At 42.1% G+C, this 17,420-nt stretch overlaps 1 protein-coding gene and 2 pseudogenes across 1 annotated transcript; 2 read left to right on the forward strand and 1 right to left on the reverse strand.

Annotated features, from left to right (window-relative positions):
- Positions 1–4,872: 4,872 nt before the first annotated feature.
- LOC131478169 (olfactory receptor 7A10-like) lies at positions 4,873–5,841 on the forward strand. Its single transcript, XM_058656219.1, has one exon. It carries the CDS (start codon positions 4,873–4,875, stop codon positions 5,839–5,841), a length of 969 nt encoding a protein of 322 aa, XP_058512202.1.
- Positions 5,842–11,471: 5,630 nt separating this feature from the next.
- On the reverse strand, positions 11,472–14,608 carry LOC131478170 (olfactory receptor 7A10-like; annotated as a pseudogene).
- A 1,496-nt stretch (positions 14,609–16,104) lies between these two features.
- On the forward strand, positions 16,105–17,045 carry LOC101520450 (olfactory receptor 7E24-like; annotated as a pseudogene).
- The last annotated feature ends 375 nt before the right edge of the window (positions 17,046–17,420 follow it).

The following is a 17,420-nucleotide window of genomic DNA, read 5'->3' on the forward strand; positions in this document are numbered from 1 at the left end:
CTCTTAATTCCATTCTCTGTGAATGATTGAGTACATTTTCATTTTCTTAGATCTGCAGCAGAAGATATTTATGGGTCGGTGAGACACTGCCTGAATTGCAGTTATCTGGGTATGTATGTATGTTTCTGATTGGTGTTTGTGTTTCTGCTACTTGTTGGTGCTTCTGATCTAGTGATGACATCTATTTTTTTTTTATTAACAACAAGTTGGGATTTTAATTAGATGTATTTTACCACAAAGTGAAATAAAATGTAATCAATGTAATACACTTTTTTAATTTTTAATTTTATTTTTATATATTTTTTATTAATTATTTTGCATTATGTGACAGTTTCATAGGCTCTGGGAATCTCCCCACCCCTCCCCATGCCCCTCCCCCCTGGTGGATTCCTCCACCTTGATGCAGTATTACAGTTCAAATTCAATCAAGTTTCTTTTCTTGCAAACGTATACCAAGCATAGAGTCCAGCTACTTATTGTCCAGATGGGTTCAACAGTTTCTTGGGGATACCATTTCTGGTCCGAAGTTAGAGCTGGTAGAATATCATCCCAGTCAGTTAAGAGTCCCAATATAACATCAACAGCAATTTGCAATATTATGGAATTGACATGGTTTTGAGTAACCAGTATGTTTAAAAAAAAAAAAAAAAAAGCAAGTCCTAACCACAACCTATGATTAACTCATTGACATTTCAATTTTAGTTTATATACAGGACCGGCTGCTATATACCTTCAAATGGCTATAAGGTACCATTCAGCTGTCTCGTGTCTATTTCATTTTAGTATTAAGCCATTTGTTGTATTGAAGTATAATTTTGCTGATCTTGACAGATTTTAGGATAATCTAGACTGGCTTGTAACTCTAACAAGATATTTGTCGACATTTAAGGTGCAGAACATTTTTTTTCTTTTTTTGGGGGGAGGGGTGTGCAGGAAAATCCTCAACACCATGGTGAGGAGTGACTAATCTTTGTGTCCCACCCAGCGAGGCATGAGCCAATCCATGCCAGGTCTTTCCTGATGATATCTATTTTGAAAAGTATGTCACTTAAACCTTCATTCTGAAGGCACCTGTTATCATTTGACTGAATATCATGTTTATATTTCATAAGCATGTTTGAATCCTACTATTCATTTATGATGTGAATCTATACTGTTAGACATTATTTCCTTTCACCATTTTATCTACTTTAAATCTTCAAAAAGTAGGAGAATAGGATTGAGCATGGGAGCAATGGTAGCATGTCACTGTGCTCATAAAACTGTGTATATGAAATGCATAAGATTCCATTTCTTTGTATAAAATGAAGCTCAAAGTTGTTAAAAAACTTAAAATTTAAAAAAGTTTTAAAAAATGAATTATAGGGCCCGGCGGCGTGGCCTAGCGGCTAAAGTCCTCGCCTTGAAAGCCCCGGGATCCCATATGGGCGCCGGTTCTAATCCCGGCAGCTCCACTTCCCATCCAGCTCCCTGCTTGTGGCCTGGGAAAGCAGTTGAGGACGGCCCAATGCATTGGGACACTGCACCCTTGTGGGAGACCTGGAAGAGGTTCCAGGTTCCCGGCATCGGATCTGCGCGCATCGGCCCGTTGCGGTTCACTTGGGGAGTGAATCATCGGACGGAAGATCTTCCTCTCTGTCTCTCCTCCTCTGTGTATATCTGGCTGTAATAAAAATGAATAAATCTTAAAAAAAAATGAATTATAACTGCCCCCACTAGGAGGAAACCAAAAACTCAAAAAACCCACCTTCACTGCTGTGTAAAACACCCATCCCTTTCATAGTGTATTTTTTTTTAAGAATTACATTGCATTATGTGACACAGTTTCATAGGCTCTGGGATTCCCCCAACCCCTCCCCGTGCCCTCCCCCCATGGTGGGTCCCTCCAGCTTGTTGCAGTATTACAGTTCAAATTCAGTCAAGATTCTTTCATTGCAAGCATATAGCAAGCATAGAGTCCAGCATCTTATTGTCCAGATACATTCAACAATTTCTTGGGGAGTGTTTTAAAAAGACTCTCTCTGTCCAATGCACATAATCATGTACTTTCTATACAAATACATGAAAATAATCCTTTACACAGCATGAGTTCTTGTCAAAGTCAGGAGGGTTTATTCACTGGAAGATCTTATCTGTGTCTTTCTATATGCTCACCTACATTCATTTTCACTGTAACATCTTCTTTTCTACATTTTGAAACATGTTTTGCCTTTATTTGTCTAACAGAATGAGTGACAGGGAGAAAGTGAGTGCCTCCGTTCAGTCCAACAGCCAGGGTTTGGCCAGGCTGAAGCCAGGAGCCAGGAACTCCATCTGTATCTCCCATGTGGAGGACAGGGATCTAAGCACTGGGGTCAGCTTCCGCTGCCTTCCCAGGAGCCAGGAACTCCATGTGGGTCTCCGCTGTGCATGGCAAGGATGTATGGACTGGGGTCAGCTTCTGCTGCCTTCCCAGGGGCATCCCCAGAGCTGATCTGCAGCAGAACAACTGGGACTCAAACTGAAGCTCTGGTAAGGGATGCCAGCCTTGTCAAAGGCGCTTAGCTTATCACAGACATAATATGTGAGGGGCGGACCCACACAGTTTCTCCAGTTAGAGAGACAACCGTGCTAGACCTTACGAAATATTTCAAACTTTGCTATCTAAATCGTGACACTATTTTTCTATGAAATCAATTTTGTCTTGAATACTCTCCCTTAAATCCTCATTTTATGTTTGTTGTTATGAACCCCACCTGATGTGAGATAATATCCTTGATGTAAAGAAAGAATATTATATATGCATAGAATATCTACATAGGAAGGGAATATTAAATATTTGAAAATTTGTTCAATCTCAAAATATTTTTAAATTAATACTTTTAAAATAAATGAAGCTTGTAAGGAGTTTAAAATAAATAGTCATATTATTAAAAGACAATTATTGATGAAGACAATTATGACATTGAATCTGCTTCATGCCAGAATACTCCATGTCACATATTTTGTTATCAGATAGTCACTAACTGATTTATGAATGTGTGGTTATGTTTAGCTGTTGCTATGCAGTTCATGTCCAAGACTTTCTTTTGTTTAAATCATTTTTGGAGAATATTAATGATTTGATTTTTTTCTCCTGTTCTTGGCACTTCCTTACTCGAATCTGTTTCTATGCTATGCACCCCTATACACTGGACCATGTCAGGATTGAAAGAGAAACAGAACAGGTAAGGTGGCTGCTCATTTGGCCCTTGCAACAGCAAAGGGAATACACTACATGATTTTAAAAAAAAGCCTGAAACATAATGTTTCGAGGGACACATCCAAAGGAGAATGTTATTTCATGTAAAATCAATAGTTACTTTTGAAACAAATGTGTGTAAGAGACTGTGTGTGTTGGAGAAAGATGAAAACTAGGACCAGAGAGTGCTCAATGGGTTTGTGAGACAAGAGACAAAAACCTCAAAATAACAGAATAAAATATCACATCCCTGAAAAAGACAATAAAGGGCTTCCCTCAGCAGCTCCTCACTAATGATGCGACTGGAATGGGTAGAGCGTACTGCTACATGAAGAAGACCATGGCATTCACTACATTCTCATTGGCTTGAAGGAGATGGTAGAAAAACAAGAGTAAGAGACAGTGTGAATTTCCACTAATTTCCTGATGCTCCCACATGCCTTGTGTTTACATGCATAGTACTGTGTGTGTGTGTGTGTGTGTGTGTGTGTGTGTGTATGTGCACATCTGTGGAGGTGGTTAGCAGTGACAGTAACATAAAAAGTGTACCTAGGTTCAACACACAGTCTCGTGCTGGCACTGGTTCAAGGTCATGATTACTGACTTTCTCATGCTGAAAAACCCAAACTGTGCTTTGAAAACTGTTTCACAAGCTTGCTATTTCTCTCACTTGTGGGTAGTTGGCAGTGAGCCATGGATCCCACAGGGCTGTTCAATCCCCAACTATCGATACATGCTACTAAAGCTGTGTTCAGAAACTCATCTCTTATCAGTGTATTTTTGACTTCATCACACTTTTAGGTTAAGATGGGTATATTTTAAGTCAAGAGCACCTGTGTCCTCAAATATCACACACAATAGAGTAGCCAAAACACACAAGTGCAGGTGGAAATAAAGCAGCACCGTTTTTACTTCAAGGGGGGATAAATGTAGTGACATGGGACAGGACTCCCTGCACCTTGAAGTGTCAGGGGGATGAGCCTACTGCCTCCCTTAGTATTGTCTGACTCCTCTTTCTGCATGTCACTATTGCTCATTCCTGTTGTCAGCATCCTCCACAGCGGCTTTGGCCATCTGAAACGAGCCCTCCACAGGGACATTGCATGGCCTGTGTCCCTTGCCAGACACATCATTTCCCAGATGAGGTTGTGCACCTACTAAATGTTCATTGAAATCTTGATCTTTGTCCAAATGCCACATTGTTTACTGGGTTTTTATGCACCTGAGATATGAGTAGTACAACCCCATCTACCCCTCATGTGTTTTTAAAGCTTGTTGCCTTGTTTGCCAGCATACATGCATCAGCATGATGTGATGTGTTGCCTGATTTGTCTTTGCTTACATTTAGTCTTCAAGTCTTCACTGTTAGGGAGGTTTGTTTCTCAGGGCTGCTCACACTGTTGAAATGGTGTGTGAAACATGCTGAGTGGTCAATATTCATTTTCAAGTGCATGAAGGAATCTCATTGTAGCTGCAGGGTGCACAGCCTCATGAGAAAGTGAGGCATATTGGAGAGGACTTCCTTACACTGAGACTTGGGAAATTCTGGAGGGATCCAGACTGATATGAAAAACACAAATGATGGTGTTTCTGCAGGGTAACTATCATTCACTTCTGTCCTGTTTTCTATTCTTTGGAAGTCACATTGGCCAATGGAACCAAGGAACCATACATGGCCTGTGGAATTCCTTCTCCTGGGATTCTCAGAGGACCCAGCAGTGCAGCCTCTCATCTTTGGGCTCTTTCTCTCCATGTACCTGGTCACTGTCAGTGGGAACCTGCTCATCATCCTGGCCATCCTCTCAGACTCTCACCTCCACACACCCATGTATTTCTTCCTGGCCAACCTATCCTTGGTGGACATCGGCTTCACTACCACCACCGTCCCCAAGATACTGGTGAACATCCAGACACAGAGTCAAGCCATCACCTATGCAGGCTGCCTCACACAGATGTTTTTCTTCATAATCTTTGGAGGGCTGGAAAATTTTTTTCTCACCATGATGGCCTATGACAGGTTTGTGGCCATCTGTCACCCCCTGCAGTACACGATCATCATGAATCCCCAGCTCTGTGTGCAGCTCGTTTTATTGTGTTGGACCATCGGCGTCTTGCATGCTTTGTTACACAGCTTGTTGGTGCTGAGGCTGAGCTTCTGCACACACAAGGAAATCCCTCACTTTTTCTGTGAGTTGAATCAGGTGGTCCAAAGAGCCTGTTCTGACACCTTTCTCAATGACCTCATGATGGATTTTGCAGCAGTCCTGCTGTTCTGTGGTCCGTTGGCTGGGATCCTGTACTCCTACTACAAGATCACCTCCTCCGTCCGTGCCATCTCGTCAACTCAGGGCAAGTATAAAGCCTTTTCCACCTGTGCCTCTCACCTTTCTGTTGTCTCCCTATTTTATGGCACAAGCATAGGTGTGTACCTCAGTGCCAGTGCTGCCCCAAGTTCAGCCTCAACTGCAGAAGCCTCAGTGATGTACACAGTGGTCACCCCTATGCTGAATCCCTTCATCTACAGCCTGAGGAATAACGATATCCAGAGAGCTGTGAAAATACCTCTAAGGCTTATCTTCCAAGGGCCAAGTGCAAGTCATACCCACGAATCAGATCTATAAACCTCAGAGCTTGCAGAAGTGCAAGTGAGATCTCCTCTTTCCCCTTCTTGTTTCCTGCAGTTTCACTCCATTTCCACAACTGTATATTTGTTGCTTCTCTTCTGAGGTATTCAGTTCTCTTGGATTTTCACACTTCTCTCCTTGACCATTTTCCACTTTCCCAAGGTCATTTTGAGCTTAACATCAAACCACCTTGATTTCCTTTCTGTGTCATAAAATGATATGTTGTACTTCTCCTATAGTATTAAACTTCATTCACCACATAGGGTGTTTCTGGTAGTCTACATAGCATGAGGGTAGTTCTATACATTCCTGGAGTAATGCAGTTAGAGATACAGTCAAGCATTCACAACCTGTGATGTGGCACAAAAAGTAAAGCCAGAGCCTGACATGAAGATTAAATCTTACTTGCAAGCCCCAGGGTCCATATGGGTTCCAGTTTGTGTTCCAGCTGATCCACTTCCAATCCTGCTCTGTGGTTACAGCCTTGGAAAGCAGCAGAGGATGGCCCAAATCCTTGAGATGCTGCACCAATGGAAGAGACTCAGAAGAATCCTCTGGCTCCTTGGTTTGGATTGGCTCAGCTCTGGCCATTGTGGTCATTTGGGGGAATCAACGAGAGTATGGAAGATTTATCTCCACATTGCTTCTTCTCTTTGTAAATCTGACCTGCCTTCCCAACTAAACTAAATAAATCTTTTTTAAAGAAAGGTCAAGCCCCTGCTGCATAATTCCAGAGTAGTGTTCAGAGTTCTTCTTTGAGTCTCGGTTATTCTCCTTCTCATTTGGTTCCCTACTAAAACGCATGGGAAAGCAACAGAGGATGGAACTACTCCACACATGGGAGTTCTGGATGCCATGTCAAGTCTCTAGGTTCATCTTGGAGAAGGCGCAGCCTTTGCAGCCATTGGGTAATAACCCAATTAATGGAAACATTCTATCTCTCTCTCTCTCTCTGCATGGAGTAAAAATAAACTTATTTCTTATTTCCCTGTTAACTCTCCTTTCTGTTACCTTCTCGGCACACTCACATGTCTTACAGCAGTCCATGACGCATCATTCGATTAGACCATGGTCATATGAAGCTCCGTCTCTCCAGTGTCTCCTTTGCAACCGGGCTCAGTGTTGTCAGGCATTCTTTGCTGACCAAATATGCATGTGGAATGTTGTGTGCAGTGGAGGTTGGATTTTCCCGATAGACTCCTTATGGCTTCAGAGTTAGGGTCTCCCCACAACAAAGCAACATTTTTCTTCATCCATGGAATTACTAGAGAATATTAATTCCTACTCACTTGGGTGGCTGAGGCCCAGCATGATAAGAAGCGCTCATCAACTGGGTCACTCCTTGGTGACTGCAGGTGCTGAGCCTATGCCACATGCTGATGCCGGGAGCTGAGATTTGAATCTGGGTCTCACATGTGAGTGACATGAAGCCTATAACCCCTCACTTGGTGTCTCCCAGGGTGTGCATTAGCAAGATGCTGGGATTAGGTGTGGGAGTGGAGCACATAGTCCAACCCAGGTTCTCTGAAATTTGAGAGAAGCATGGTCTAAAGTGTTATATCATATTTATTTGAAAGTGAGAGTTATGTAGAGGGAAGGAGAGAGGAGATAGAGAGAGAGAAAGAGAGAGAGAGAACCCTGTATCCTCTTGTTTATTCCCCCAAAAGGTTACAGTGATGGGAATTGAGCAAATCTGAAACTAGGAGCCAGGAGCTTCATCCAGGTCTCTCTCATGTGGGAGGCAATCACCTGAGCCCTTGAGTTTCCACTCTGTGCATTCCAGAGTACCCACAGCAGAGATGACAAATTCTAAGTGGAGGGTAGACATGAACCCAAGCATTCCAATGTGGTATTAAGACAAGACAAGGGGTGTCTTCCCTACTGTGACTCAGAGCACCTGATTCAGTGGAGGTATTTAACTAATGTGAGTAGCCTGCCAGTTGCCTGCAGAGGAAATGTGGTTTTGGCAGCATCTATCTACTCACAGAATTGCAGACACTTGGGATGTGTCAGTGGGCAGAATGATTTGGAGTTGAACTTTATATTATTCCAGGGCATCACTTTTCTGTTTTGATTTAAGCTTCTAGTGCATCCTACACATAGGACTCTTCCCATCACCTAAAGCAATAAAAGAAGAATCTCCTCTCTTTTTAAAATTTTCTATAAGCACTTCAACACAGGTGAGTCCAATGGCACATTTTCTACTGCATCCTCAGTATTTCACAAGAGCCAGGATAGCTGTAGGACAGGACAGACTAGGCTGGAGCAACTGTCAGTTCACATGAGAGCCAGGTCTGGGGCTGGGCTAGGTTGTGTTAGGATGGAGCACCCCTGCATGAGCCAGAATGTGTGCCAGCAAATTGAGCTAGCTGCAGTACCTACAAGTGAGAATCAGGATAGGGACAGGCATGTCAGTCTGGGTAGCACCACCACTAGCAAACACATTATCAATTGCTGGGAGAGAGCCTGGTAGGGGAACCTGGAGAATTTGCCTGTTGGGCTGCAGTTCCTGTGATGAGTGTGAGAGCTGTTCCTGGGAGCAGGCTTGACACAATTGGCATACATATGAGCTAGATTTGAGAGCAGCCTGACAGGGTTAGTCCACAGCAAACACTACTACAACTGATAGCCAGGAAAGGTGGAGTTCTGGCAATGTCTGGTGGGTTCTCGTCAGATGAGTTTGTTGTCCACCCTGTCATGGCTTCTCACCACCCCAAGTTCTCCATGTAAACCAGTGGGTGTTCTAGTCCCATAGTGGCAAGTTACTTCATAATCTATGCTGAAATCCAGGTCTTTTTTCACTGTGGTTGGTGTTGTGGCCCATCTTCACATGGCCCATCCTTTCCTGACACTCGTGGACAGCTACTGTGGTCTATCCCAGCCAGTTATTCTTCCTCACACCAGCTTTGACATGGACCAGCAGGCAGTGCGTGTTGCATTTTGTCCCAGACCAGGCCTCCTATGTGGGGAGGTGCCTTGGCCTGATCCAGACATGCCTTCTGATTTTCCTGTATAAACCATTCTATCTCACCTCTTTTCCTACAAGTGCAGTGGTTCATCTTTGGAAGACCCTGAAAGTCATTCCTTTCTGTCAAATTTGCCCTCATTCACTCCCACTCCAATGTGTTCCCTGACCCTTTCTCCAGGGAAGATTAAGTCCCTGTTTCCTGGGGACTATGGTGATGTGTCCCAGCTGAAAGTTCCCCACTTTCTCCACTTATCATTTAAAAAAGAAGAAAGGAAGATAAAAGAATAAGCAAATCTGCTGGCATAGTATGATAGTTAACACAGATTGCCCACCAGCTACTAGCTACTCTTCTCCCAGCACTGTCATAGTTGCCTAGGGACAAGGCAGCCTAGGCAATTATGCTCCATGTCTGGGGGGTATGGCTTCTCCTCTTAGCCCCTCACCCCCCAGAACAGAAAGGAGAAATAGAAAACCTGAAAATAAAGATCACATGCACTTTTCCCTAACCTTTGTCTTACCCAAATCTGATCAACAATGTTAACATTATGTAAAATAAATTATTTACATCATTACAAATTATTTACTTTACAAATAAAGTAAATTATTTGCAACAACAAAGCTATAAACAGAATAGCTTTCATGTATTTTATAAATAAAAATCTAATAATTTTGTCATACATTCCTGCGTCAATCTCCCCTTTCTTCATTGTTTCTTGCAATGTTTATAGTAATTAATTTCAACTATATGATCAGAGTCTTAACGACAAATAAAAAGCAGAAAGACTATTGCTGTAAAGGAGTATAGGTAAGGGTTAATAAAATAATCAAATAACAAGATGCCAATTTCATTGTTTCTTAAATTTTCTTAGTGATGATGTTTACATAGTTGAACAGGGTGGGAAGGGTCCAGGATCAGGGAGTAATGGGTGAGACTCTAGTTTACATATTTTCTTCTTCTTCTCCCTGTAGATGGAAGAGAGAGGCTTACAAGAGGAGACACCATGCCCAGCTTCCAAACCACCATATTGTCCTGGGGATTGGGGAACTGCCACCCAGTGTCATCCCAGGGTCCACTCTGTGGAGTATTTTCTGAGGCTTCTGTTCATGTGTTTTTGGTACTTCTGAGATGTTGTTTGCATTGCCGCTCCGAGGATGAGGAAATCTTTCTGAGTTCGATTTGCTCTCATAGTCCACCTCTGAGTCTCCTTTTGTCCAGAAATTTGCTATCAAGTTGCACTGGAGTAGTTGATCAATTTATTCTTCCCTCTATCCTCAGCAAAGCATTGGGTGCTGTGAACCAGCCCTGCCCTGCGCAACAAATGGTCAGGCCTCACATATTACAGGGGGAGCTGCAGTCCAGTCCCAGAGACCTCCAATGACCACCACAGGACTGGCCCTCAGCTCTGGTTTCTGTGCCTGCCAGCATGTGTAATGGAGTGCTCACCAGTTTCATTCCTATATACTGTGTTTCTTGTTATGTAATCCGTATTAGCTCTCACATATAAGAAAAGAATAAAATATGTGTCTCATTGATGTGGCTGGAATAAAACATCCAAGCCTTTTACTATATTGCTTCTTAAATATATGTTGTCTGAAAAATAAACTAGTAAGCTAAGATGGAGAACATCAAATAGTGTCATATGATATTATCTGAGACAAAATTGTATCATGAGAAAAGTGGGTATTCCAATTCTGCACACTTAACTTCAGGCAATTCAAGGAGCATATGTAATTGTTATTCTAATTAAAATTCCATTTATAGGCATCTATTGCACATATAAAATGAAATACCACACAGGATTAAAAGAACAAACTGTTATCTTTCTTGCAATAAATTTGGAACAACTGGAGAATATTATGCATACTCAAACAGGCCAAACCACATAAAGACATATTTGTATGGTAGTTAAAAGAGAATACAGAAATTATAGACATGAAATATAAAAAAACATCCTATACAATGTAAAGATACACATGGAATTAAAAGTTATTTAGCACATAGAATTCACCTCCCCAACTTCCATTTCTCCAAGAAATATTTCAGTCTTGTATTTCTTTTTTTTTCTTTTTTTTTTTTTTAAAGATTTATTCATTTTATTATAGCCAGATATACACAGAGGGGGAGAGACAGAGAGGAAGATCTTCCGTCCGATGATTCACTCCCCAAGTGAGCCGCAACGGACCGATGCGCGCCGATCCGATGCCGGGAACCTGGAACCTCCTCCGGGTCTCCCACAAGGGTGCAGTGTCCCAATGCATTGGGCCGTCCTCAACTGCTTTCCCAGGCCACAAGCAGGGAGCTGGATGGGAAGTGGAGCTGCCGGGATTAGAACCGGCGCCCATATGGGATCCCGGGGCTTTCAAGGCGAGGACTTTAGCCGCTAGACCACGCCGCCGGGCCCTCAGTCTTGTATTTCTTGAGCAAAGTTGATACTAAGTGTCAGAAAAAAGGAATACTCAGGAAGAAATTGTGAGTGTCCAGAGATAACATACAGTTCAATGCAATGGTTTGGTCATTTGCAGAGTACCCAGAGCAATTGAGTATTATAAAAAATAAAGTCAAGACAGTGAACAAACTAAGCACGCTCTGTTTCCTCTTTTGGTAAAAACATCACAGTGTCTTAGCCTGAGAGTTGAGACATGAAGTCACTGACACTGTTCAGACCCAACACTGTGCATTCCACTTTGCTTTATAGATAAAAAGCCTTTTCATAGCCCTCTTCATGTCTGTGTTCCTCAGGCTGTAGATGAAGGGATTCAGCATGGGGGTGACCACTGTGTACATCACCAAGGCTGCTGCAATTGAGACTGAACTTGGGGCAGCACTGGCACACCTATGCTTGTGCCATAAAATAGGAAGACAGCAGAAAGGTGAGAGGCACAGGTGGAAAAGGCTTTATACTTGTTCTGAACTGACGAGATGGCATGGATGGAGGAGATGATCTTATAGTAGGAGTACAGGATCTCAGCCAGGGAAACAACCAACAATACCTCAGCAATATACATGATGAGGTCATTGAGAAAGGTGTCAGAACAGGCTGTTTGGACCACCTGATTCAACTCACAGAAAAAGTGAGGGATTTCCTTGTGTGTGCAGAAGCTTAGCCTCAGCACCAGTAAGCTCTGCATAATGGCATTCAGGACACCAAGGGTCCAGCACACCAGAACCAGCTGTACCCAGAGCTGGGAGTTCATGATGATTGTGTAGTGCAGGGGGTGACAGATGGCCACAAACTGGTCATAGGCCATCATGGTCAGGAATAAAATTTCTAATCCTATGAAGAATATAAAAAAGTACATCTGTGTGTAGGAGATAGAGGGCTGATTTCCAGAATATACAAATATCTCCAGAGAAATCAAAACACCAGAACAAACAAACTGCTCAAGAAATGGGCACGGGAAATGGGCAGACATTTCACAAAAGAACAAACCCAAATGGCAAACAAGCATATGAAAAAATGTTCAAGTTCCCTGGCAATAAGGGAAATCCAAATGAAGACAACAATGAGGTACCACCTAACTCCAGTAAGGATGGCACACATACATAATACCACCAACACTTGCTGGCAAGGCTGTGGGGAAAAGGGAACCCTTCTCCACTGCTGGTGGGACTGCAGACTTATACAACCTCTATGGGAATCAGTTTGGCGAATACTCAAACAACTGAAAATCAACATACCATATGATCCAGCAATAGCACTCTTAGGGATATATCCAAAACATCTCCTACACAAGAAACCAACACGCACGCCTGTGTTCATAGCAGCACAACCTACAATCGCAAAAACCTGGAAGCAACCAAAATGCCCATCAATAGAAGACTGGATAAGAAAGCTATGGTTCATCTACTCTATGGAATACTACTCAGCTATTAAAAAAAAACAAAATGCAGTTCTTTGTGGTCAAATGGGCCCGACTGGAATCCATCATGCTAAGAGAAATGAACCAATCCCAAAAGGTTAAATACCACATGTTTGCCTTACTCTGAGATGAAAAGATGACAACTTGGAAGATAGTACCTGTATATTGTAATAATAGTGCAATCTCTAACAACCTGTATCCAATGCAATAAGATAACACGATATAATCTATAAACCAACAATTAATGTCAGAATACTTAAGATCTACATCGAAAAACTGTAAAACCTACTATACCCTCAGCACGCTATGTTAACCTGTAATGGGGAGGGAGTGCAGGGAAATCTTTCAGGACCATAAAAAGAGTGAGGAAAAAGTACAATATAGCCTATCAAGATCAAATCTGGTAATTCATAGACAACAGACTCAAAGTGGCACTAAACAACAATAAAACTACTATACCAATGCATGAGGGGGGAATCGGGTGCGATCTTGACAACCTCTTAATAGGAGGTCATGTGCATGGAGCAGGGGGCACTCCAGAGTGGAGCAGGTGGTAAGGAGGAAGCTTGGATCCCAACCACGAAGACTCCCAGACCTTCACCACAAACTATTAATACGAGCAACAAGGACTATATCCCAACTGCCAAGGAGGCCACAGGGAATTGGATGCCCTCGAAGGCTGAGTACTCTGAGGTCACCCACCCCCAACCGGAGCTTCCGCAGGGGATGGAAGAAGTCCAAACACTACCGTGCAGAAACCAACGTCATCGGAAAGACGACCAGAAGCCCTGAGCGGTCCACAGAAACAGAAGAACAATAAATGTCCTTCTGGACCAGGGAGGAGAGCTTTCTCTGGTCCGAGCCTGGCTCCACCTCTGGACCCCAGCCCTCCCTCGCAATGACCATCGGGATTGCTTCGAAAACCCCTTACAGCAAACAATCATACAAACTAAAAAAAAACCCCAAATAAATAGACAAACAACAAAATGTAGAGCTTAAAATCTGACAGGAAAGAGCTGGCGTGGATTGGCTCATGCCTCGCTGGGTCGGACACAGAGATTAGTTACTCCTCACCATGGTGTTGAGGATTTTTCTGCACACGCACCCCCCCAAAAAAAATGTTCTGCACCTTAAATGTCGACAAATATCTTGTTAGAGTTACAAGCCAGTCTAGATTATCCTAAAATCTGTCAAGATCAGCAAAATTATACTTCAACACAACAAATGGCTTAATACTAAAATGAAATAGACACGAGACAGCTGAATGGTGCCTTATAGCCATTTTAAGGTATATAGCAGTCGGTTCTGTATATAAACTAAAATCGAAATGTCAATGAGTTAATCATAGGTTGTGGTTAGGACTTGCTTCTTTTTTTTTTTTTTTTTAACATACTGGTTACTCAAAACCATGTCAATTCCATAATATTGCAAATTGCTGTTGATGTTATATTGGGACTCTTAATTGACTGGGATGATATTCTACCAGCTCTAACTTCAGACCAGAAATGGTCTCCCCAAGAAACTGTTCAACCCATCTGGACAATAAGTAGCTGGACTCTAGGCTTGGTATATGTTTGCAAGGAAAGAATCTTGATTGAATTTGAACTGTAATACTGCATCAAGGTGGAGGAATCCACCAGGGGGGAGGGGCATGGGGAAGGGTGGGGAGATTCCCAGAGCCTATGAAACTGTCACATAATGCAAAATAATTAATAAAAAAATAAAAAAGTACATCTGTGTGATGCAGCCTACATAGCTGATGGCTTGGCTGGGCATCTGGATGTTCACCAGCATCTTGGGGATGGTGGTAGAGGTGAAGCAGACATCCACCAAAGACAGGTTGGAGAGGAAGAAGTACATGGGTGTATGGAGGTGTGGGTCTGAGAAGATGGTGAGGACAATGAGTAGGTTCCCAATGACACAGATCACATACATGGAGGGGAACAAACCAAATATAATAGGCTGCAGTGCTGGGTCCTCTGAGAATCCCAGGAGAAGGAATTCTGAAAGCTGAGTTTGGTTTCTAAGTTTCACGTGGTTTAGATCAGTACCAGGGAGAAGTAGTTGAACCTGAATCATATGCATATGGCTGATGAGAATAAGTTTTAAGCAGTCTCAAAGAGCAGGGTTCTGTAAGCAGGAATAGTGCGGTTTGAGGAAGTTGGATCATTTGTGAGTCTTTCCCTCAAGCCTGAAGGAGAGAGACAATGAGTCCTAGCATTATTTTTGTGCAAAAATAAACCTGGAAATATTATGAACGAGAGCCGAGTCAATTGTCCCATGGACACCAATTTTAAAAATATTTCATATATCAAAACTATAGTTGTACAGTTTGTTTTGAATTCTGTTTTTGTTTTCCAGATGGCAAGTGGATGGGAATTTGTCAGCATTCTGCCATATTGTGACATGTGCAGTTTATCGGTTCAGACATCTATTACATAAAGTCAAATTGGAAAATGCTTGCTGATCTATTTCTTTTTAAATGTGACTTATTGTAATTCATTATTTAAAGTGCTTAAATCCTTTTCTTGATGTAAAAGATCATGTAGATTGGAATTTGGAAGGATGAAGGACATGTGAGTCTAAGGATAATGAAATAACCACTTTCCAATCATCCTTTGTGCTGATCATTCTCTGTACCATTTAAAATGTCCATCTTTTCCTTTTAAAATCTTAGCCGTTCACTTGAAAGACTTTAAGGTATAAAAAGTTCAACAGGTCAGTAAATTTCAAAGAAAATGAGCATTTGGATCAAAAAAAGAGAAAAATGATAGAGATTTTAGAATTTTTATTTTTTTTTACAATTGAGTAAAAATGGGAAAAAATAATTTTAATATGAATGCGTTGTTGCTCCAATCATTGGTTTTAGAGGTCTTGTTAGTTTAGCGTGTGTGCAGAGTCCATTTCCTACATTGTTGCACAAATACCTTGTATTTTTATCATGAATTCCCTTCTAATCAAAGATAGGTTGTTTAAAACACATTCCTACAAATAAATGGAAAAGGAAATAGCTGTGTGCATTTGACTGTGAGCAATGTCATGTTACATATTTTGGCTGTCTCTAAAGCAGGTGTATGTAGAATGTAGATGGAAGGAGGTGAATATCGCAGAAACCAATTATGAAGTGTGCAGGTGATTGACTTTGCCACTATTGAGATTGATGGCAGAGGTGGTAAGCTCACCAACTGTGAAATGAAAGTAGGGGGAGCTTGAAAACTTGAGAGAAGAGCACACCTCTCAGAATCATCAATTTCAAAGTCATGTTGCACCAGGAAAACTTTTAATGCCATTTATTTGAACAATCTTAGACTTAACCATGAGCTACATACATGATGTGCTGAATAGAAAAGATGTAAATTTTCCATGTGACTGATTTTCCTTAAACAAAATTATTTTCTCTCCTTAAAAGGTTCCCAGGCTATATTGAAATGCAAAATCTCACACTTGTCTCAGAATTCCATCTCATGGGCTTCTCAGAAGATCCAGACCTGAGCCCCTCCTGGGGCTGTTCCTCTCCACGTACCTGGTCTCCATGCTTGGGAACATGCTCCTCATCCTGGCTGTCACCTCAAACCCTAATCTGCACACACCCATGTACTTCTTCCTGTATAGCCTATCCTTGGAGGACCTGGGTTTCATCTCCACCACAGTTCCCAAGATAATTGTGGACATCGAGACACATAACACAGTCATCTCCTATGCTGGCTGCCTGACTCAGATGTCTGTGTTTGTCCTCTTTGCTTGCATGGATAATTTGCTCCTGACAGTGATGGCCTATGACCGGTTTGTTTCCATCTGTCACCCCCTGCATTACCAGGTCATCATGAACCCCCGCCGCTGTGGCTTCTTAGTTTCACTGTCCTTTGTGGCCAGCCGTTTGGATGCCCTGGTGCACAGTTTGATGATCTTACAAGTTACCTGCTTCAAGGGAGTGGAGATTTCTAATTTCTTCTGTGATTCTTCTCAACTTCTCAGTCTTTCATGTTTTGCCACATTCAGCAGTGACATAGGTATATATCTTGTTGCCATCATATATGGCTTTGTCCCTATATCAGGGATCCTCTTCTCTTACTCTAAAATTGTCTCTTCAATTCTGAGGGTCCCATCATCAGGTGGAAGGTACAAAGCCTTCTCCACCTGTGGCTCACACCTGACAGTGGTTTGTTTATTTTATGGAACATCGCTTGGAGTATATTTTAGTTCAACTTTCTCACATTCTACCACGAAGTGTGCCTTGGCTTCAATGGTGCACACAGTGATCACCCCCATGCTGAACCCCTTTATCTACAGCCTGAGGAACAGCGACATCAAGAAGGCCATACAGAGTGTCTTCAGCAAAATAGTCAAATCCCCGTCTTTTGCCACGCATTAAGACTTGGTGGGAAAAAGCAGCAGACCTAAACATTGGATCTCCGAAATCTCCTTCCTAAATACCTGATATGTGAGCTTCTTGTTCTCTCCACATTTGTTTCTAAATATTGCTACATTTAATGTAGATTAGTATGGATTTCAAATATATCTTTACAACTGTTTTCCCAAATCCTGTTCAGCTATGGACTTGTCTGTAGTTTATTATTTCTAAGCCAGACATACTGGACAGGGGCCAACTTATTTTGTTAGATTTGTTGAAGTTGTATATCTTTTCATAATGTGCAGTCTACACTTTGAATCTAGCTTAATCTGTAGTTGCTTTCACGGTGGAACCATACACTGATCCTTTTACAGGGAACCACCCCTGGAGGCTAAA

Source organism: Ochotona princeps, chromosome 28 (genome assembly GCF_030435755.1).
Source record: "Ochotona princeps isolate mOchPri1 chromosome 28, mOchPri1.hap1, whole genome shotgun sequence".
NCBI lineage: Eukaryota > Metazoa > Chordata > Mammalia > Lagomorpha > Ochotonidae > Ochotona > Ochotona princeps.

Excerpts from the sequence above, each read along its gene's own strand:
- LOC131478169 (XM_058656219.1), top strand. The coding sequence starts at position 4,873 with ATGGAACCAAGGAACCATACATGGCCTGTGGAATTCCTTCTCCTGGGA.